Source organism: Schistocerca serialis, chromosome 2 (assembly GCF_023864345.2).
Source record: "Schistocerca serialis cubense isolate TAMUIC-IGC-003099 chromosome 2, iqSchSeri2.2, whole genome shotgun sequence".
Taxonomy (NCBI): domain Eukaryota; kingdom Metazoa; phylum Arthropoda; class Insecta; order Orthoptera; family Acrididae; genus Schistocerca; species Schistocerca serialis.
Window position 1 is genome coordinate 615,498,832 of NC_064639.1, and position 23,968 is coordinate 615,522,799.

The following is a 23,968-nucleotide window of genomic DNA, read 5'->3' on the forward strand; positions in this document are numbered from 1 at the left end:
CTAAAGCCTACAAATGAGAGCAGATGTACATGCAATGTATTCTGTATCCTGTACATGCTTTAAAATGAAAAGTTTAATAAGGTTATATTACATACAGTTAATGAACATTATCTGTGCCGAGTTGAATTCAAATAGAGAACGCAGAGTCAAAAAGTAATCAGGTCAAACTGTGAGTATGAATTAGTGAGTGAGCGAAGAGCACTGCAAGCAGAATCAGTGAAAGCCCGAAGAGGGGTGGGGGGGGGGGGGGGGGGGTGGCTCACGAGTTGCCATGTGATCCTCTCCATGCTGAGTCAAGAGTTGTAATACAGCTGTTTGCTGAGAGTGACCTCACCTGTTCTTGCAAGTCAATTCCTTGCAGTTTGTTTGCTCCCAAGTGAGGTACTGAGTCCACCTGCATGCAACTTGGGAGACTTTCTTGCTGTATTGATCTATGCTATAGTGACTAATTCAGCATGTTGTGTGGAATGCTGTTGTAGCAGGCTATGTTAGACTATTCTGCTCACTGACATCATTGGAAAGACATCTCAGATCGAAAGAACTAACTCTCTTTCTTTCTGAGTCACCAATCCCTCACTCTGTCGAAGACTCTAGCTCTTTGAATCGATTCATGAGCAGATCACCCATCTCTACTTTCCACTGCATGTCTAGTTCTTGTCCGTGATCTTGACTGCCTGTAGGTAGTGGTCCAGGAGCATCACAGTACCCATGAAGGCTCTAGAGATATCTCTAGAAAGTATGGTTAAGTAGACTCCAGTGACAACATGATAGGCTCAGAAAGTTGAGATGAAACATATATTTGTGAAACCATCTGGTATCTGGCATAATTGTACTATGTGGCTGGATACCAGATGGCAAGTCAATATCTGACAGAGACCAGATTTTCAGTAAATTGTGAACATTTCATTAAATCAGCTTCATGTAATTCACTTGTAGTTACTCTAAACACAAATAAAATAGCAGTGTTTCTAAATCGAAATACCATTTATTATTCATTTTAACAGAAATTAAGTTAGTATTCTTGTTGAACTGGAGGCAAATTATAGTGAATGAAGATCAATTTCTGTGCATTAAGAGATAAGTGATTTTGCTTGTCTTCAGAAACAAGGCCAGCTTTTACAAAAGTCTTTCAATATACACTGTTGCAAAGCACTGAAAGATAAATTCTGATAAACTTTCTCAAATTTGTCACATTAACTGACCACCAAATATCAGAGTCATGAATATGATAGATTCAAACTGTCTTTAATAATAGTCTAGATTGCTTGTGATTGTGTGTATTTCTTGACCATCACACTGACTATAATTATTTTCATTTTGCTACATCATTAAAACGATCCCAAAACATGTCATGAAGTTAAAGAGTCACAGTTGACTCAGTCTCACCTCAAGAAAGGTAGCAATCAGCTGATTTGAACTTTTACGTAAGGAGGTGAAACGAATTTGGAATTCAGCTTACAATGAGGCTCTCATGGCTGGAAATTTGGGGGGGGTTTGGGTCTTTAGGTTGTTTCATCCTCATCTAAATAAGTATTTAATGCCACAACAAAAATGGGTCAAATGGCTCTGAGCACTATGGGACTTAACATGTATGGTCATCAGTCCCCTAATGCCACAACATGTAGTATTACTTTGGACGTGCAGAAGAGATCGGAACTTATTTTTTGGTACTTCTTCAGACAGCTCCATAAGCCTAATGCAGCGCTCTATCAGACACCAATGATGAGACAATAAAGTATTAAGTGTATTGTGAGCAGCCACATAGCCTGTTTTCATTCCAAACAGGTACTCTGCCATATAAAAGGTAGATGGGTGGTTGGTTGTTTCGGGGAAGGAGACCAGACTGCAAAGTCATCGGTCTCATCGGATTAGGGAAGGACGGGGAAGGAAGTCGGCCGTGCCCTTTGAAAGGAACCATCCCGGCATTTGCCTGGAGCGATTTAGGGAAATCACGGAAAACTAAATCAGGATGGCCGGACGCGGGATTGAACCGTCGTCCTCCCGAATCCGAGTCCAGTGTCTAACCACTGCGCCACCTCGCTCGGTATATAAAAGGTAGAATTCCACCTCATGCTGATAACTCACACCAAGTGAAGCTATGGTAAATTTAACTCTGTTTGAATCGCCTATAGTTTTTCTTGAGCTAAACTCAAATAACTGAAGTGCATTATGAGGCGTCTACCAGTAATGATAATATCTGCTACTTCAGGCTGGAGATTTAGACTCACTTCTCTCTGCTGGCCTGTGGCTTGCATAAGGTCATAATAGGACATCTTCATTACACTTTTACAAAATTAGCTGCAAATAGTTTGTGTGTTGTTGTTTTTGCAAAGGTTCATGAGAAGCCTGTTTTGGCATTGGCATCAAGTGTTCGTCTAGATGGAGTGAAGTCTATAAAACATCTTGGAATGTAATTTCTTTTATTTACTATGTTGTCAGTATAGCTTATGTATTTACTTTCTACAGGTATTTCATGTTATTTTTTGACAGTTGTTGGGGGGGGGAAGGGGGGGGGGAAATGGGGGGAGGGGGGGGGGGAAGGGGGGAAGGAGGGGGGGGGGGGAAAGGTTGCTTTGGTGATAGAAAATCTACCAACACAAAAACAGATGGAGGACCTGATGATGGCAAACTTTACAGAAGATATCACATATATTAGCATTACAACATTGTAAAGATGTAAGATGTTAAAGCATATTGTAAAGCTTAAAACATAATATACAATAATCAGCAGTTGTTAATAGTAACAAAAATATCACAAAATTCACTGTTGGATATCCAAGCTGTTTTTACAATTATTGCACTCATTGCCCTGTCAGAAAATTCTATGGATGTCCCCTGTACGCTCTCAGGCTGCATGCAACAGATTGTCAATCTTTCAGTACCGCAGTCACACAGTGGCGAAAATACTATATTCCAATTACAAAACACATCACCACACCTGTTGTTGTTGGTCCTGATCCACTTAAAGGTTGACCATGTCTTATGTTGCAGTTCAAAGTTGGCTGGAGAAGTTATGTACAGAATTTCTCAGATTGCTGCCACTCATTTATTGTGTTGAAATTAGTGGTGATCAGGTTCATAGCTGTTCATACAGGGGGCATTCCTTTCTATGTCATTGATATACATACTTCTTCATAATTTTCGGTTTTGAAGAACCTTGTTGGACACTCTGGTGACTGCAGTGGATCTGTATATTGCAGGAATTAAGATATAGCTTAGAGCTGGTAGACAGTGGGCTGGTGCAAATCTTACTGTGCTCAAGATGGGTGGTTCAGTTGCAGTTCATCCAATGTTATATGTGAGAAATTTAGTCATAATGAAGCACCAAAGCATGGCAGTGATGGATTCCCACTAAGTACTGCATAGTTCTTGCATAGCTTTATACCTCGTTTTGAGTTTTGTAGCAAGTTACTTAGGTATCATCTAAAGGATAAATTGGATACAATTGTGATGCAGTAGCCTGTCACCAAAATTTACAGAGAGTTCTCTATTAGCCATGCAATTATTTAAATGAAAACATGCCACTTGCACCTTGTTCCCACCGTGATGTAGTCTGCTGTTGCAGCGGTGCTGTGATCGTTCTCTGCAGATCGTTATTGGTTTTTCTTTCCTTCTAGTTTTATCTTTGTTGAGAAAATATCTGGACATACTTGAAACTATTTGACTTACAACACTTTTATGAAAACTAGACTCATTTATTAATAAGATAGGACTTTTAACAGATATTATCAGAACGAAGTGTTGAACACTAATCATCTAAAATATCCTTTTTAACCCAAGTAATCCTTTCAAGGAATTGTTATTCTTGTGGAGCTTTTGGATTTCAGAGATGTGTTGGCCAGCAGCAGCCAGAGACGTTGGTCGTGTGTGTGTGTGTGTGTGTGTGTGTGTGTGTGTGTGTGTGTGTGTGTGTGTGTGGGGGGGGGGGGGGGGGGGGGGGGGGAAGATGCACTTGTGTAAATGTATGTGTGCTTTCTAATTTAGAAGAAGGACTTTGGCCAAAAGTTAAAATGTATATCAATTATTTTATTGTGCCTGTCTGTGACTCAATGTCTCCCCTACATAGTAAATAGCAGTGTACCCTGTTCATAATGTTGTTGTTATTCCATCCTGGACTTTCCATTGTTTGATTAAAAATAATATGTGTGATTAAGATAGATTAATTTATTCTCAGAATAAGAGCAAATAGCTGCTTTTGTTGGTTTCATAAGTTAACTCTCTGTACTGCAGCTGACTTTGTTCACATGATAATTTTCCTGCATCGGGCATATCATATATAATGATTTTGGTAATTTATTAATGGGTTTCTTTTTTTTTCTTTTTTTGCACTTGCAGGCTTGAAGATTATGAGAGTCCACGAATAGCACTTTATGTTAATCTGGTAAGAGTTTTTCTTCTTGAAATTGTTGCTATCATGGCTATTGTGGTCTACTGGTTCCATCCATCCAATTCTCAGGTTAGTAGAAAATATTGTATTAATAGTAAATGATCTGTATATTCATCTGGTCCACTTTCAAAGTTAGAGGCTCCTTCTTCTGGCAGAAGGGTTGAAAGGGAAGGAAGAGGGATAAAGGAGGACTGGCCAGGTTTAGGAAATGGGGAGAGTTCAGAAAAGCTGTTCAGATGTCCAGGTCAGGGAACACTTACTGGGTGGCATGAGAAGGAAAGACTGTTAAGGACTGCCCCAGTCTGGCCCATGGTCCTGAGCAACTTTTCCAGACTTTCCCCATTTCCTAAACCTCACCAGTCCTGTTTCTTCATCCCTCTTTCGTCCCTCTTTCTGCCGTTCAGCCTTTGTGCCAGAAGAGGAGGCCACTGGCTCCAAAGCTTGCACATTTCTTTAACCCTTATATGTGTTTTCCCCTACCACCACTTGGTGAATAAACTACTTTTACTTAGTACTATTAAAACAGGGTATGTAATGGACAGGAAATTAAAACTAGAAAAGTTTGGATAAAAGTGCTAGTCAATAATAATAAACTCGGTATAGCTGACTCTAATTACAAATAAGTGACACAGTAAGTTATCAGAAAGAGCACAGATGTGTGGAGATTGTTCCTTCATCACGTGCTGCAACCATAGATTTTTCATTGGGATGCAAAGACCTAGATGACGAAGAAACAAAAGAAATCAAAAAGTCTGTTGCATCCACGAATGTGAACTGAAGCCCAACAGTGTGCTAGTAAAGAATGAGTGGAATTATTTGAAGTTTAATGTAGGAAAGCTTTGTGTAGGTCTGGCTTCCCTTGGCCTATTTAGTAAAATCTCTTTGGTCCTGGAAAGCAAAGATTTAATGTTTTATGTTGCTGCGCTGGTGTCACCTAATTCTTTTTTTGTATCTAAAAATGAATGCAACCAATTAATAAGATTTTGTTGTTGCTTAAGTATGCCAACTGAAACATAAGCATAAAAAGAGTTTAATTATATGTAATGATGAATTTGTTGCTATCCCATACATAAAGCAGCATTTTAATAACATTTTGCCTTTTGTACCATATCCATGGTAGCCTTCTGCATCACGTATTTCTTCTCACTGTGGAGAACTTAAAAAACATGGTAGTCAGTAAATGCCAGATTCGGGAATGCAGTATATGTAGTATTTCTGTTGAAATAAGCAGTTGTCTCACGGTTCATCAGAAGGGCATCCAACTAATAGTAGTATATATCTGCATTTAAGGTTTAGTTTGAAGAAAGCAGTCACTAATGGATCACTCCTTCATGTTTAACTATACATTGAGAAAAACATCTCATAAATGTTATCTGTATTTTTCTATGAAGCATGGACTTTTGAGAAGCATTCAGAAAGTCCAGCATAATTTGATTTGCTTGAAGAGAATCTCTTTCTCATTGGCAGTGACAGTGTAGTGCAGAATTTAAAATAACCGATGTTAGCCATAATTTGTTAGTCAGTGCATCTGATGACTACTTCTTCAACTTTCTTTGCAAGTTTGTCAATAGTCTTCCTCCAGTGTTATTGTTTGCTAAATCTAATGTTGTGCCCTCCTTTTATTTGCATTCATTCTGCAATGTTCCTATCCTCCACTTTGCAAGGCAACAGACCCCTTACATCGCTCTCAATCTCTTTACAAATTTGTTTCAGAGAGATGAACACAGCAGTGCAAAGAGTGTAAGATAAATTTTGACCATATTGATAGGCTATTATTGTAAAAGAAACGGTCCATTGATATTTCAGCTGTTATGAATAACAATGATGGAAATTCCCAAGTGGAGCAATATGTAAAATAAGGGAAAGGCAGCCACTCATGTACAGCAGATTAATACATGGAAAACAGTAACACATAACTGAAAACAGCATTTCAAGCAATAGTGCGCGCGCCCACACACACACACACACACACACACACACACATACACATACACACACACACACACTGATGGCCACAGATAAGTTTATTTAAATGTCTTGAAACCAATAGGTATTGTCATATTTTACAGTTCATTATTGTTCCAGTCACGAGTCAACATTCTACTGAGAAATTAGGAACTATGAACTAACACCTCATACATGCAATTACTTGCTTTGGTAGAATCTCTGATACCACAGTGCTAACTGAATCTAAACATTAAGCACATTAGGACTTTATAAGAAACATGTGTACTTTTGTGTATGATGCAGAGGCCATCACAACATTTTGAATGCAAAAATCAAAAATGCATCTATGTGTTGTACTCTGAAGAAGAGGATGAGATCCAATGCTGAGTTACAGTGCTCAACTTAATGCTTATGTATCAGTCCATTACTGATTGGCATCTCAGTATGGTACTAATTTTCTGTGTGGATAATTAACAGATTGCATTTCCAATGTGTTAGATGTGTTACTACGTATTGTCAGTAACTATGGAGAGACCATTTAGAGTGTAAATGCAGTGCAGTTTTCTGTTTGTGCTAAAGTTTATTTTAATGAGAATAAAGAAACCTGTTTCACTTCAATAGCATAAATGGTGTGGTGATATTGAATTTTCATCACCAATATTTATTCAATGAGGGGAGGAGATGTGGTGCCCTAAAGCTCTTGATACCCACATTTTGTGTCCATTATCATCAGCAATGTCACATTTCTCAATCCTCCCTTCTCCTCCCCACCTCCCCCCCAGGGGGTCCACAACTCTTTCGTGGATACGTGCGTGGCGAGCACGGGGCCCCGAGCCATTGCAGCCTTCTTTCTCTCCCGGGCTGCATTTCCTTTCCCTTCCCCTCCTTTCCCCTCCATACCCCTTTCCCCTCGCCCTCTCCTCTCCCTCTATTGGTGTCCTTGCTTATGTTGGCCCCCGCTATCCTCCTGGTTCTGTTGGTTTTACACTCTGGCTTTGTTGCGGCATCTCCTCCTTTTGGCATTCCTTGGTCCCCCTCTGGGGTTTGACCTCCATTCCAAAATTTCTCTTTCCGTAGTGTGAGCCATTTGGGGAAGAGCACCTTACCTAGTGTCTCCGACGTGTGCCCTCCTAGTATATTCCACCTTTTCTTCTACGTCGTTGTCTGATGCTAGGGTGCATAGCCAGCACGGTAGCCAGCCCGTGTGGTGGGGTCGCTATGTACCCTTTTGGTTGAGCCCCCTGAACACACAGGGATCACACTTCTGATACCTGAGCTGTGACCTCCTCATGCATGCCTTGGAGTGGTTGCTCGTCATCCTGGAGCATCGGAACTCCCGGCAATGGCCGCCGTGCCAGACGGCCCTTGCTGTGGCTGGGTGGCGCCCGTGAGGAGAGCCCCTGATCGGAGTGGGTGGTATCAGGGCGGACGCTATGCAGATGAAACGCATAAGGGTCCAAACCTCTGGCCGCTCTTCTGCGGCCGTCTCTCTGCGTGGTACTGATTCCTCAAGTGCTGCTTCTCTTGCCCCTTCGGCCTTCCCTTCCGTGGCTACCCCCTGGGAGGAGGGTCAGGCCCGTCGTCTAGGAGCAAAACCTTTCCCCCGTTATCTAGTTTGCACCAGGACTGATGGAGATACTTTCACCGGTGTCAAACCTTTATTCTTTGTGGAACACATTGAAGACAAGTTCGGCGAAGTGGACTCCCTGAGCAAGATGCGGTCGGGTTCATTACTGATAAAAACTGCTTCGGCTGCCCAATCTGCGGCCCTTCGTGCCTGTACCCATCTTGGCGCAATTCCCGTGTCCATTACCCCTCACCAGTCTCTAAATATGGTACAAGGTGTGATTTTTCACAGAGACCTCATCCTTCAAACTGATGAGGAACTTCGGGACAATCTCGGACGGCGGGGTGTTCACTTTGTTCGGCGTGTTCAGAGGGGTCCTAAAGATAATCGTATTGATACTGGTGCCTTTATCCTGGCCTTTGAAGGGGATACCCTTCCTGAGAAAGTTAAGATTATGGTCTATCGCTGTGATGTGAAGCCGTACATCCCACCTCCTATGCGGTGTTTTAAGTGCTTGCGTTTTGGCCACATGTCTTCTCGCTGTACCCAGGACCCTCTCTGTGGTGACTGTGGACGTCCACTCCATGAGGGGAGTCCCTGTGTTCCCCCTCCTGTATGTGTAAATTGTCATGGTAGTCATTCTCCACGTTCAGCAGATTGCCCAGTCTATAAGAAAGAAAAAAAGATACAGGAGTATAAGTCTCTTGATCGTTTAAGCTACACAGAGGCCCGTAAGAAATATGCACGATTGCACCCTGTGTCCATGACATCTAGTTACGCCTTGGTTACATCTTCATCCCTTCCTCCCCCTTCCTTACCCCCGTCCCGGACCCCTCTCCTTCCCCCCTTCCCTGCGGCTCCCACACTTTCTCCTCTGGGCGCCGCTCCCCCTCCCCAGCCGGAGAAGTGTCCCACTCCTTCGGCGTCTGCCGGTCAAGGGCGCCTCTCCCGGGATGCCCCTTCCCGGCACCTTCCAGGTCAAAGGTCTGCTGCAGCGCGGCGACCGCGAGAGCCGCGGTCTATCGGCCCCCAGGTCGCCCGGTCTCTTTCTGTTCCTGATCTTGCTGCAGCTGGCTCCATTATGCCACACAGCCCTCCTCGATCTCAGCCTGAAAAGAAGAAGAAACATAAGTCCCGGGACAAAGAGCCTCTGGTGTCACCGGAGGTCCCTTCCCCGGCTTCACAACCGGATTCTGACCTGTCGTTTATGGATGTCGCCCCCTCCTTGTCGGTGACAGGTGGGGACCCGGCGGTATGACTGGATTTAGCGTGTTCAGCCCTCATTTAAACCATCGTTCTGTGGTTCTCCAATGGAATTGTAATGGCTACTATCGTCACCTTCCGGAATTGAAATCCCTTCTTTCGTCCTACTCAGCAGCTTGTGTGGTTCTCCAGGAATCTCATTTTACTGATGCTCACTCACCGACCCTCCGTGGGTTCCGTGTTTTCTGTCGAAATCGGGTCGGACCCTTGCGGGCTTCTGGTGGCGTTTGTACGTTGGTCCGTACAGACATTGCTAGCACGTGGATTCCTCTCCAAACTACATTGGAAGCAGTTGCTGTTAGGGTCCACTTAGACTCTGCAGTCACAGTATGCAATCTTTATCTCCCTCCTGACAGGACTCTTACACCTGCTGCCTTAACCACCCTTCTTCAGCAACTTCCTCCTCCCTTCCTCCTCCTTGGGGATTTTAATGCTCATCATCCTTTGTGGGGCAGTGCCTTTCCATCTAGACGAGGTCTTCTTATCGACCAATTTATTGCAGACCACGACCTGTGCCTTCTTAATGATGGCTCCCCTACTCATTTCAGTGCTGGTCATGGTACCTTTTCTGCCATTGATCTTTCTCTTTCTTCTCCCTCTCTCCTCCCTTCATTACACTGGTCGCCACACGACGACCTTTGTGATAGTGACCATTTCCCGTTGATTATCACGCTCCCTTCCCGCTCCCCGATGGAGAGGTTACCTCGTTGGTCTTTCCACCGCGCCGATTGGCCTGTATATACTGCACAGGTCGAGTTTTCTCCCTCTTTGTCGGGTTGTATTGATGACGTCCTACGTGACGTGTCTGACGCGATTGTTCGCGCTGCTAACCTTGCTGTCCCGCGCTCATCTGGACAATTTCGTCGTCGGCAAGTCCCGTGGTGGAGTACGGCCATTGCCATTGCCATCCGTGATCGCCGTCGAGCTTTGCAACACTTTAAGAGGCACCCATCTGTAGCCAGCCTTACTACCTTTAAGCGCCTTCGCGCTAAAGCCCGTTATTTAATCAAACAGAGCAAGCGGATATGTTGGGAACGATTCGTTTCTTCCCTTGGTTCCACTGTCCCTCTGTCACGGGTATGGGCTACACTTCGCTCTCTCCAAGGTTGCCATCGGCAGTCCACCCTCCCAGGCCTTCACCTCCCAGATGGCATTTGTACGGACCCATTAGTTCTCGCAGAACATCTTGCGACCCATTTTGCAGTGGCATCAGCGTCGGCCTCCTATCCCGCTGCTTTCCTTCATCAAAAACAGCAGGCTGAAGCTGTCACCTTATGTTTCACCACTTGTGAGTCAATGTGTGGAACACATTGAAGACAAGTTCGGCGAAGTGGACTCCCTGAGCAAGATGCGGTCGGGTTCATTACTGATAAAAACTGCTTCGGCTGCCCAATCTGCGGCCCTTCGTGCCTGTACCCATCTTGGCGCAATTCCCGTGTCCATTACCCCTCACCAGTCTCTAAATATGGTACAAGGTGTGATTTTTCACAGAGACCTCATCCTTCAAACTGATGAGGAACTTCGGGACAATCTCGGACGGCGGGGTGTTCACTTTGTTCGGCGTGTTCAGAGGGGTCCTAAAGATAATCGTATTGATACTGGTGCCTTTATCCTGGCCTTTGAAGGGGATACCCTTCCTGAGAAAGTTAAGATTATGGTCTATCGCTGTGATGTGAAGCCGTACATCCCACCTCCTATGCGGTGTTTTAAGTGCTTGCGTTTTGGCCACATGTCTTCTCGCTGTACCCAGGACCCTCTCTGTGGTGACTGTGGACGTCCACTCCATGAGGGGAGTCCCTGTGTTCCCCCTCCTGTATGTGTAAATTGTCATGGTAGTCATTCTCCACGTTCAGCAGATTGCCCAGTCTATAAGAAAGAAAAAAAGATACAGGAGTATAAGTCTCTTGATCGTTTAAGCTACACAGAGGCCCGTAAGAAATATGCACGATTGCACCCTGTGTCCATGACATCTAGTTACGCCTTGGTTACATCTTCATCCCTTCCTCCCCCTTCCTTACCCCCGTCCCGGACCCCTCTCCTTCCCCCCTTCCCTGCGGCTCCCACACTTTCTCCTCTGGGCGCCGCTCCCCCTCCCCAGCCGGAGAAGTGTCCCACTCCTTCGGCGTCTGCCGGTCAAGGGCGCCTCTCCCGGGATGCCCCTTCCCGGCACCTTCCAGGTCAAAGGTCTGCTGCAGCGCGGCGACCGCGAGAGCCGCGGTCTATCGGCCCCCAGGTCGCCCGGTCTCTTTCTGTTCCTGATCTTGCTGCAGCTGGCTCCATTATGCCACACAGCCCTCCTCGATCTCAGCCTGAAAAGAAGAAGAAACATAAGTCCCGGGACAAAGAGCCTCTGGTGTCACCGGAGGTCCCTTCCCCGGCTTCACAACCGGATTCTGACCTGTCGTTTATGGATGTCGCCCCCTCCTTGTCGGTGACAGGTGGGGACCCGGCGGTATGACTGGATTTAGCGTGTTCAGCCCTCATTTAAACCATCGTTCTGTGGTTCTCCAATGGAATTGTAATGGCTACTATCGTCACCTTCCGGAATTGAAATCCCTTCTTTCGTCCTACTCAGCAGCTTGTGTGGTTCTCCAGGAATCTCATTTTACTGATGCTCACTCACCGACCCTCCGTGGGTTCCGTGTTTTCTGTCGAAATCGGGTCGGACCCTTGCGGGCTTCTGGTGGCGTTTGTACGTTGGTCCGTACAGACATTGCTAGCACGTGGATTCCTCTCCAAACTACATTGGAAGCAGTTGCTGTTAGGGTCCACTTAGACTCTGCAGTCACAGTATGCAATCTTTATCTCCCTCCTGACAGGACTCTTACACCTGCTGCCTTAACCACCCTTCTTCAGCAACTTCCTCCTCCCTTCCTCCTCCTTGGGGATTTTAATGCTCATCATCCTTTGTGGGGCAGTGCCTTTCCATCTAGACGAGGTCTTCTTATCGACCAATTTATTGCAGACCACGACCTGTGCCTTCTTAATGATGGCTCCCCTACTCATTTCAGTGCTGGTCATGGTACCTTTTCTGCCATTGATCTTTCTCTTTCTTCTCCCTCTCTCCTCCCTTCATTACACTGGTCGCCACACGACGACCTTTGTGATAGTGACCATTTCCCGTTGATTATCACGCTCCCTTCCCGCTCCCCGATGGAGAGGTTACCTCGTTGGTCTTTCCACCGCGCCGATTGGCCTCTATATACTGCACAGGTCGAGTTTTCTCCCTCTTTGTCGGGTTGTATTGATGACGTCCTACGTGACGTGTCTGACGCGATTGTTCGCGCTGCTAACCTTGCTGTCCCGCGCTCATCTGGACAATTTCGTCGTCGGCAAGTCCCGTGGTGGAGTACGGCCATTGCCATTGCCATCCGTGATCGCCGTCGAGCTTTGCAACACTTTAAGAGGCACCCATCTGTAGCCAGCCTTACTACCTTTAAGCGCCTTCGCGCTAAAGCCCGTTATTTAATCAAACAGAGCAAGCGGATATGTTGGGAACGATTCGTTTCTTCCCTTGGTTCCACTGTCCCTCTGTCACGGGTATGGGCTACACTTCGCTCTCTCCAAGGTTGCCATCGGCAGTCCACCCTCCCAGGCCTTCACCTCCCAGATGGCATTTGTACGGACCCATTAGTTCTCGCAGAACATCTTGCGACCCATTTTGCAGTGGCATCAGCGTCGGCCTCCTATCCCGCTGCTTTCCTTCATCAAAAACAGCAGGCTGAAGCTGTCACCTTATGTTTCACCACTTGTGAGTCAGAATCTTACAACGAACCTTTCACTGAATGGGAATTTCTTTCTGCTCTATCTGCTTCTCAAGATACGGCTCCTGGCCCAGATTCCATTCATAACCAGCTGCTTCAACATCTCAGTGCTCCACAACGGCACCATCTTCTTCGGGTGTTTAACCGTATCTGGCTCCTGGGTGACTTCCCTTCTCAGTGGAGGGATAGCATTGTGGTTCCTGTCCTTAAGCCTGGTCAGAACCCCCTATCTGTTGACAGCTATCGGCCAATTAGTTTGACCAATGTTGGTTGTAAGTTACTTGAACGGCTGGTAGCCCGTCGGCTCACTTGGGTCCTCGAATCTCGGGATCTATTGTCCCCTTACCAGTGTGGCTTTCGAGAGGGACGATCTCCAATCGATCATTTGCTTCGCTTGGAATCCGCAGTTCGGCAGCCTTTTTCCCAGCGCCGCCATTTGGTTGCAGTGTTTTTTGACCTTCGCAAGGCCTATGACACGGCCTGGCGCCATCACATCTTACTAACCCTTCATCAGTGGGGTCTTCGGGGCCCACTCCCGATTTTTATCCGCCAGTTCCTGATCCATCGGTCATTCAGAGTTCGAGTTGGTACTGCTTTTAGTTCTCCACGGACCCAGGAGACGGGCATCCCACAGGGTTCGGTCTTGAGTGTCCTTCTTTTCCTCATTGCTATCGATGGACTTGTGGCCTCTGTCGGTCCCTTGGTCGCCCCTGCCCTGTATGTGGATGATTTCTGCATTTGGGTTAGTTCCTCCTCGATGCCATCTGCAGAACGGCAGCTCCAGGTGGCTATACAGCGTGCCTCTGCATGGACCCTCTCCCACGGGTTTCAATTCTCTCCTTTAAAATCGCGGGTGGTCCACTTCTGTCGCCGTACTACGGTCCACCCTGATCCAGAGCTCTATCTCGCTGCACAAAGATTGCCTGTGGTTCCACAGTTTTGTTTCCTAGGTCTTCTTTTCGACAACAAGCTCACTTGGCTGCCCCATATGAGACTCCTGAAGGTAGGATGTTTCCGTAAACTCAATGTCCTTCGCTTTCTTGCCCACTCCTCCTGGGGTGCGGACCGTTCCCTCCTCCTCCGTCTTTATCGTGCTCTAGTTCTGTCCCGTTTGGACTATGGTTGTCAAGTTTATGGTTCAGCTGCTCCTTCCACGCTGCACGTGCTGGATCCAGTCCACCATCGTGGTATCCGTTTGGCCACCGGTGCCTTCCCTACTAGCCCTGTTGATAGTCTCCTGGTTGAAGCTGGGATCCCCCCTCTTTCTGTTCGGCGGTCCCAGCTTCTGGTGTCTTATGCCCTTACTATCCGTTCTTCTCCCGCTCATCCTTCCTATTCTATCCTATTCCCAGACCATGGACGTCACCCGCCTGACTCCCGCCCTCGGGCGGGTTTACCGGTTGGGCTGCGCCTTGCGTCTCTTACCCGTGATTTTCGGCTTCCTTCTTTGTCCTGTCTTCCTCGCTCCCTCCCCTCCACCCCTCCTTGGTTAGTTCCTCGGCCTCGAATTCGGATGGATCTCCGCCGCGGTCCGAAAGATTCCATCCCCCCGGTGGTGTTCCGTTCCTTTTTCCGCCAAATTTTATGGGAGTTTCGGGATGCTGTTGTTTTTTACACTGATGGTTCTAAATCTGCTGATCATGTTGGGTATGCCTTCACGTCCTTTGTTGGAACGGAAAATCATCTACTGCCACCCTCATGTGGGGTGTTTACTGCGGAATTGATGGCAATTTCCCGGGCCCTTACCTTTATTAAACAATCCCAACACAACCGCGTTTTGTTATGCGCGAACTCGATGAGTGGCCTTCTTGCTATTGACCGGTGTTTTTCGCGCCATCCCTTGGTCTCTGCCATCCATGACCATCTCGCTGATCTTCACCGTGCTGCTTGTTCCATTGACTTCCTATGGGTCCCGGGCCATGTGGGTATCCCGGGAAATGAGCTCGCTGATCGTTTGGCTGGGGGAGCAGTTACTTACCCCCCGTTTTCTGTAACCCCTCCTGCAGTGGATTTACGGCTTCACATCAAATCCCACTTTGCACAGTCATGGGCCAATTCTTGGGAGGCTACTCCACTGTCTAATAAACTTCGTGCCATTAAGGTGAATACAGGCCCATGGCGTTCTTCCTTTAGCCTCTCCCGCAAGGACTCGACCACACTGTGTCGTCTCCGCATTGGCCATACCAGGCTGACCCATGGTTTCCTTTTGCGTGATGAGCCACCCCCGCTATGTGGTTGTGGAGCCTTCCAGTCAGTGGCCCACATTTTGGTTGAATGCCCCCTTCTTTTGGCTCTGCGTGCTAAGTACAGACTCCCCCACACTTTACCTTTGATGTTGGCTGACGATTCCCGGATGGTCTCTCTGGTTCTAGGTTTCCTCCGGGAGAGTGGTTTTTATTCTCAGTTTTAAAGTTTTTAATCTCCTTCTGGTGTTGGGGCAGGGCGGTGAGTGTTTGGGTGTCTCCCACTGTAGGCAGTGTTCAGAGATTCCCGATTCACCTCCCTGACCGGAATCCTCTTTTCTTTCCCTTTTACTCTGTTTTCACCCCTTCTTTTTAAGGCTTGGTTAGTTTTTCTATTCCCATACGTACTTTCTGCATTATAGCAGTTGTACCTTTTAAGTCACAGGTGGTCTTGCCTATGCTGTTTCAGCATAGTGTTGGGTTCGTTCTCTTGCCAACTTCCCTCATTTGTTTTTACTAATGACAACGTGACTGCCCTTTTACGTTTCCCCTTTATCCGTTTTATTTTTCTGACTATACTGAGATGTCCCGTTAGCAGAATGGAGTCTATTTGAAACAAGGGACTGATGACCTTGCTGTTTGGTCCCTTTAACCTCAAACAACCAACCAACCAACCAACCAACCTCCCCACCTCCTTCCTGCATGAGTCATTGTTAACAGATCTGAAAGTGAACCAAGGATATGGACACAATGTCTGCTTATCAAGAGCTCTGGGGCACGTCGTCTCACCCTCATATTGACCACTGGCGAACACCTTTCCAATCAGTCAACTGAACTATCTTGGATTTCATACACTCTGTTGAATCCACAGCATAGTATACCTCATTATAAGACATAATAAAAATGATAGTTCCCAAACTAGCTGCAATAAAGTAATATATTTAATATTTTACATGACAGGCCTGTTTTGGCTTAATTGCCATTATCAAGTGACCAGCGAAAATAACATTGGTAAGATTATCTACACATAATCATGGCTGTTTTATGTCTACATTTGTGTTGGTAGTCAAACTGGCATAAGCTGATCTGTGACAGTTGAAGTGGGTTGGTCACAATGGCTTCATGTGCCTATACCCACAGTCATGTAATTCACTTCTGTAAACATCTCTGTGGCAATGCCCCAGTAGTTGGTTGGTGGTTGATTTTGGAGGGGACCAAACAGTGAGGTCATTGGTCCCATCGGATTAGGGAAGGATGGGTAAAGGAGATGGCCAGGCCCTCTCAAAGGAACAATCCCAGCATTTGTTTGAAGTGATTTAGGGAAATAATGGAAAACCTAAATCAGAATGGCCACATACAGTTTTGAATCTTTGTCCTCCTGAATGTGCGTCCAGTGTGCTAACATATGCACCACCTCGCTCGGTAATGCCTCAGTGTTGTCCCAACTCTGTAGATGGGTACTACTGTCACCTGTACCCATTTGCATCTAGTAGTTGAAAGCTGGCAACAGCGCTACTAACTGCCAGGGATATTCTTACACCAACTGGACTATAGTTGGAAGTGGCAATGATATTGCATCTATTGAAAATTTTCTTTGTCAAGTCATAGGAACTAAAATTTATTTTCTAGTTACAAAACATAAAAAATACATTTTTGACAGATATTTTGATTTCTTTATTATGTTGATAAAGTATACCCAGCTTACCACAGATGATGTTATATTTTGTTGTTTTTATTTTCTTCCGAGATTTTTGTCCATGGTCTGTGTATTTTTGTTTTTGATATAACTATAACTTTTCTTATTCTACTATGTCAGTAAATCAGAGATTACAAGCAAACAATACAATTGCAGTAAAATTGGACAAAGGAAATTGTACCATTATAATTAGCCACAATGGTTACATAAATGAAGCTATGACCTCTTTCAAAATTAACATCATCACAGAACTACCACATAACCCAACAAACAAATATATAGCACAACTAAAGAAAAATATTAGAAATTGCAGTGTGACACTGATGGAATGTGAAAAGAAAGCACTTATCATTATGAACCCACATATGCCAATGTCACATGCTCAACCAAAGATACATAAATTATCGACTCCAATGTGTCCAATTGGGTTGGACATTTTCTTGGCATTGTATTTCAGATTTATGACACAGTAAATCTAACCACAGAAAATACAGTGTGTCCAGAAAAGGGCTCCCTGATTTCAAAATTAAATATCTCGAAAACAAAGGTCGATAGAGGAATGCAGTAAACGGTATGTTTATTGTGAAAGGTGTAAGAAGTTTATACAGCAGTTTGAAATAATAGTTACAAAAGCTGCTAACAGATGGTGCTGTATGCTGTACAGCTCATATCAGCATACATAAGTGAAATAATCGTATGAAAACAATCTTTGCAAACAATCACATCACAATGTTTTCAAAATGTTCACCATTGGCACTACAGAGGTGGCGCAAATGAAGAATGAAATTCGCCATCACATTTCGTAGTGACTCAACCGAAATGGATTCACGTGCCACAGAGGTCGCTGATTCAAGCTCGTCCAGCGTGGCGGGATGCTTCGGGTAGACCATGTCTTTCACTGTGCCCCACAAAAAAAAGTCACAGGAGTCAAATCCAGCGAATATGGAGGCCAATCCATGCCTGCACCAGTAAATTTGGGATATTCCAAAGCAATTACTCGATTCCCTAAGTATTCCTCAAGAAAGCGAAACACTTGTTCGGTCCAATGTGGTCGGGCTCCATCTTGCATAAACCATTCAGTACCTGGTCGATCCTCTAACGCTTGCTGTGTGGCGACAAATTGTTCCAAAATTGCAACGTAACGTGCATCAGTGACTGTTTCTCGAATGAAAAAAGGGCCAATAATGCCTCTTCTGCATACTGCAGCCCACACAGTAACTTTAGGAGAATACAGGGGTTTCGCTTCACACCAATATGGCTTTTCGGAACCCCAAAATCGCCAGTTCTGCTTATTCACGTATCCATTCAGGTGGAAGTGTGCTTCATCTGTAAACCAGATGCAGCCAACATCAAATCCTTCACTATCAATCATTGTGAGCATCTGATTAGCAAAGGCAACCCTTTGTTGCGCAGCTCGTACGGGTATGGCCTGGTGCGTTTGAATTTTGAATGGAAACATGTGTAGGCTCTTTGTCAGTATTTTCTGCGTGCTGGAACGTTTCAAACCAGTCTCAGATGCAATTCTATGGACGGATGACATTGGATTTCGCTGAATAATTCCAGAAACTGTGGCAATATTTTCAGGCGTAACTGTGGTTTGCTTGCGGCCAACATGCCCCACTAGATCATCAGTTACGCTGCCTGTTCATTGAAACATTAAATCGTGCTTGAAAACTTAGCCTTGTTGCTGTAGGACTCTCTTCTAACCTGTGGTACTCTAGCACCAGAAAAACGCGTTGTTCAATGGAGTACATGGTTTTAATCTCTTCCTACTGTACGCTAACCTCCTTTCACGTTTCAGTAGTGGAACTGATCGCTCTTGGCTTCGGATCACTATTTATACTAGGCAATACGTATGGCAATTACAGTGCCATCTGTTAGCAGTTTTTGTGACTACTATTTCAAACTGCTGTATAAACTTCTTACAGCTTTCACAATAAACATACCGTTTACTGCATTCCTCTATCGATCTTTGTTTTCGAGATATTTAATTTTGAAATCAGGGAGTCCTTTTCTGGACACCCTGTGTATCACATAAATAAAGCCCTAGAAGAACTATATAATGAATATTCGATGTTATTCATGTGAGGACTAGGGTATACACTAAAATACAACTCACACATAAAGTTGATGAAGTATTTCGATTCTGCTCAGTTTTGTAGAGCATACCCAATTTCTTTTTTCCATCCAGTGATCGTAATAGGCCTGGTTGGAACACTTATGTCTATGATGATTTTTAAAACTATAGTGAATGCACAATGTGGAATTAATGTGTATTCTACAAACACTAGACATACTATTTGGAAAGGCATACTATTCTTGAAAGGAGCCATTCTGTATAATTATTTGTATTATAAATAGTCTCATTTGTGGGACCTGAGGCTGAAAAAATATGTAATAAAAATGTAGTATGTATCCTATTCGTATTTCAAAATGACCAAAAACATTTAAAATGCAAAGTTTGTAGACTCCTAACAATACTCATTGATAAAAAATTGGTCCTGCCATATTGTAGATCTGTCAAAAAGACTGAATTCAGCAACCTTTTTCTTGCACATAATTGCATCTCCTACGCATAAGGATGCAGTCAAAGCTGCTTCTTTCAGGTATTTACATCTGGTGTTGTTTTATGTCAACATTTTTTGGAGTAATCAGATACCGGCAAAAACAAAAATGTTACCCAGAAGAAAGTAATTTTATACTACCACTCATTAATTTCAATACACCCAATAAATGATATCTTGTTCTCTGAGGATAAGGTATATATCGTGCGTACGGTTGAGGAAGCAAAGGAATAGTACAACAGTTGTACACATGTCATGATTTTTGTTTGTGGTCATCAAGATACCATAGTATCCAACAAACAGTGTTGTGTACGTCTATGTTATATACCTATCTGATATGTCTGTTTACCTATTTGCCGACGGATGCCGCATATGGTGCACGTGTGTTGTTCCCTGTAGTGTTGTGATGTCCACAGTGAATTGCAAGCATTGCTATGATACATAACATGTGGTTACTGCACATCAGTTCCTTCGTGACAGTGAAGCGTGCACATCGCTAGTATGGCTCCATGAGTGAAGATATCCATAGAAAAAATTGCTGCAATTGTAGCACTTGGCCAAGTAGGTTTATTTATTTGCCAAATTGTGAAACAGTGTAGTGTGTCTACAGGGGGAGTGCAATACACCCTTCACCACCAGAAGACAACAGGTAGCAATAAGGACATACCATGATGAGGACAACCTCGTAAATCAACTAAAAGTGATGATAAATATATCAAAATTACCAGTAAGAGAAATAGATTCAGAACAGCCCCTCAAATTCGTGCAGAATTGGTAGAAGTGAATACAACAACAATATCTGTTGAAACAGTAAAAAGGAGATTGACTGAAGCCTGCTTGAAAGGATGTGTCCCAGCACGAAAACCCCTTCTAAGGCCCATAAATAAACAGAAGAGACTTGAATGGGCTAGAAAACATTGTAATTGGACATTGGGAGAGTGGATGAAGGTGTTATTCACAGTTGAATCGAAGTTCGAGATTTTTTTGAACCAGAAGGAGAATATTTGTTTGCCAATTTGTAGGGGAAAGGGTAGCCCAGCAGTGTGTTCTACATATAGTTAAACACGGTGGAGGGTCTATTATGGGGATGTTTTGTCGGAGATAGAGTTGGTGACATTGTGAAAATAGAAGGATGTATGGATCAGAAGCAGTACCACCGCATGCTTCAGTATCATGCAATATGAAGTGGATTGAACTTTATAGGGAAAGGGTTCACCTTACAACAGGATAATGAACCAAAACATCGTTCGGCATACTGTACGAACCACATTGCAACAAAGGAAATACAGAAAGTACTGAATGATATGGTATGGTCGTCCCAAAGCCCAGATTGTAAACCCATTGAAATGGTCTGGGATGAAGTGGACAGACATATCATGGAAGTTAATATATCCAGCCAGAAACATCTCTGGAATATTGTTAAGGATGGGTGGAATCATATAGATTCACAATACCTACAAAAACTGATTGACCACATTCCTCGAGTTTGTGAGGCAGTCATTAAATCCAGAGAAGGATACTTTGATGAAAGTAAAATATAATGATCGTATTATATATGTGGAAGTTAATATAATTATATTTTGTGAGAAATAACATTTGAGTTATGTTGTAATCTGAAATACCAAGGTGCATTGAAATTAATGAGCGGTAGTGTACATGTGACGAAAGGTTAAGCGAGTTTCACATGGGTGCTGCTTTCTAAATCCATGCCATTGTGGACACAAGCTTTTCTGTCTCAAGGAATTTTATTAGATTTCAACTCAACACATTTTCAAGAATTCTGCAGCAAAACATTTTTAAGGATTTTCATCTGTAATTTAGCTGGTCCATTCTTTTACCAATCTTATATACAAGAGTCACTTGCACCATTTTCCAATCGATTGGAACTTTACACTGCGCAAGAGATTTGTGATAAATGCAAGCTAAGTAAGGGGCCAGTGCTGTGTAGTACACACTGTAAAACCACATTCGGATTCCATCCAGACATGGTGGCTTACTTGATTTCAACTTTTTCAGCTACTGCTTTACACCAGATGCCTTTTGTTATGTCCTCCATACAGGAGTCTGTGTGAAGGTCAGATGACATTATGTTGATACAGTCCTCCTGCATGAATGATTTCTTAAACATAAAATTTAAAACTTCGACTTTCCATTTGCTGTCTTGTACACTGATCAATGAGTGATTGGATAGAAGCCTTCAACCCGCTTAGCGATTTTAGATATGACATGAATTTTTTTTGGGTTTTTTAAGATCTTGTGCTAAAGTATCATGGTGGGAGTTGTATGTTTCATGCATCAATATTTTTACAGACTCAAAAATTTCTACTAACTTCTGCTTATCGGCATTTGTGCATTCTTTTTTGAACCAACAGTGCAACAGTCGCTGCTTCCTCAGACTTTTCCCAATTTTGTTATTAAACCACGATGGGTCTTTACATCCTTAATCGACTTACTTAGCACATACTTCTCTAGAGTGTGATCTACAGTCAGTTTAAACTTTGCCCATAATTCCTCTATATTCATCGTACGGGAACTAAATGATACCCATTCATTTTTAATTTGGGAATCTAATAAGTGCTTATCTGCTCTTTCTAGAAAAAATACTCCTCTAGTCTTCTTAATGGATTTATTAACTTCAGTAACCTTTATAGCTATGATGATATCATGGTCACTAATCCATGTTTCTGTACTGAACACTCTGGATAGTCATGCCAGTTTGTAGTTATTAGGTCTAAAATATTTCATTGGATGTGGGCTATCAAACTAGCTGCTCGAAGACATGTTTTCAAAAAGCATGTTCAAAATTACTACACAAGACAATATGCCCATACCACCTGCAAGTAATCCATAGATGCCGCATGCTATACTCAGTAGGTTGAAGTCGCCTCCAAGAATTACTGCCTGCTTTTGGTATTTTTGGGCTACTGAATGTAGACTTTACTTGAATCATTCTAAAACTGTCACAATGCAATTGGTTGGCTGATAAAAGCATCGAAAACTGACTTGAGTTCACCCAAGCCTGTTACTTGCATCCAGACGACTTCACAGTTAGACGTAGTTTGGACTTCAGTAGACACTATATTTCTGTCAACTCCCCCACCTGTGACATCTAATCCATCCTTTTGATATAAGTTCCATTACTTGCTAAATATTTTATAGCTTTCTACTTTGGTTTTCAGTCAGCTCCCAGTCCTCGGAATAATTTGAGTGCACAACTTTCCTGAAACCCAGTAAATTCAGGAACTTTGTTATGAATAGTTCAACAATTTACTGTTACAATTTGACAGTGGAAGTGTCTTTACTTTGCATGCAGTCTGTTTTTGCTCCCTGCATATTGACTAGCATGCACTCATCGGAGGACCTCAAACTACTGTCTAGCCTACAGAACCCCCATGTGCACTCTAAAAGCACTCTGATACCCAAGTATCTACTTCCTTTGGTAGTGCACCCCTGACCTATCCATCAGACTTCATCCTTGTGCAAAGAGAAGTAAAATATTTCACTCTATCATCCATTATTAAAAGCCTTGCTCATGTCTTGAGCAATTTGAAAGAATACCTGTTGTGCAAGTCATTTTACTGAATTTGTGGATTTTATTTTAATGAGCATGCCCATATTAATTTTTAATATTGGTCTGCCTCATTATTATTTGCATAAATATTAACTTTTACGTTCTGTTGTAGTATATACCTTATTAATTTTGTCCTTTAATTTTGTTACTGTGATGTCTCATTAACATATTTGTTAATATAAATTAGCAATAAAATCTATGCTTTGCTTAAAGTCTTACCTAGTCACGGGTAATACACAGCATATTGTATTACTTTGTCCTTGTTTAAACTTGTTTGGAAAAATTGCTCAAATACTGCAATATGGGCAATATTCATAATTAATTATTAGTATAAAATAACTGTTTAAAGATTTACAATTTGGTCTGCTCCCTGCATCCATGGAGTACAGTACATGTGGATTTCATGAGCTAGTTCTTGGAAACCATATGTCTTTCCAACGTGTGTGCACTATTAAATTTCTTGTATATCATACAGATGAGATTTACTGCATCTGCAACTGTGGCCAGAGCCCTTATGAAAATACACTACTGGCCATTAAAGTTGCTACACCACGAAGATGACGTGCTACATATGAAAAATTTAACCGACAGGAAGAAGATGCTGTGATATGCAAATGATTAGCTTTTCAGAGCATTCACACAAGGTTGGCGCCAATGGCGACACCTACAACATGCTGACATGAGGAACATTTCCAACCGACTTCTCATAAACAAACAGCAGTTGACCGGCATTGCCTGGTGAAATGTTGTTGTGATGCCTCGTGTGAGGAGGAGAAATGCGTACCATCACGTTTCCGACTTTGATAAAGGTCGGATTGTAGCGATTGCGGTTTATTGTATCGTGACATTGTTGCTCACGTTGGTCAAGATCCAATGACCGTTTGCAGAATATGGAATCAGTGAGTTTAGGAGGGCAATACGGAATGCCCTAATGGATCCCAACGGCCTCGTATCACTAGCGGTCGAGATGACAGGCATCTTATCCGCATGGCTGTAACGGATCGTGCAGCCACGTCTCAATCCCTG

General features: G+C 43.7%; 1 protein-coding gene across 6 annotated transcripts in view; it reads left to right on the plus strand.

The window, feature by feature from the left end:
• LOC126457665 (transmembrane channel-like protein 5) overlaps positions 1–23,968 on the plus strand; it is a 294,095-nt gene that overhangs the window by 205,505 nt on the left and 64,622 nt on the right. For all 6 annotated transcript variants that reach the window (XM_050094160.1, XM_050094162.1, XM_050094163.1 and 3 more), the window contains one exon: positions 4,336–4,456. In XM_050094160.1, the coding sequence (XP_049950117.1) occupies positions 4,336–4,456 (121 nt within the window). The remainder of the gene's footprint in view (positions 1–4,335; positions 4,457–23,968) is intronic.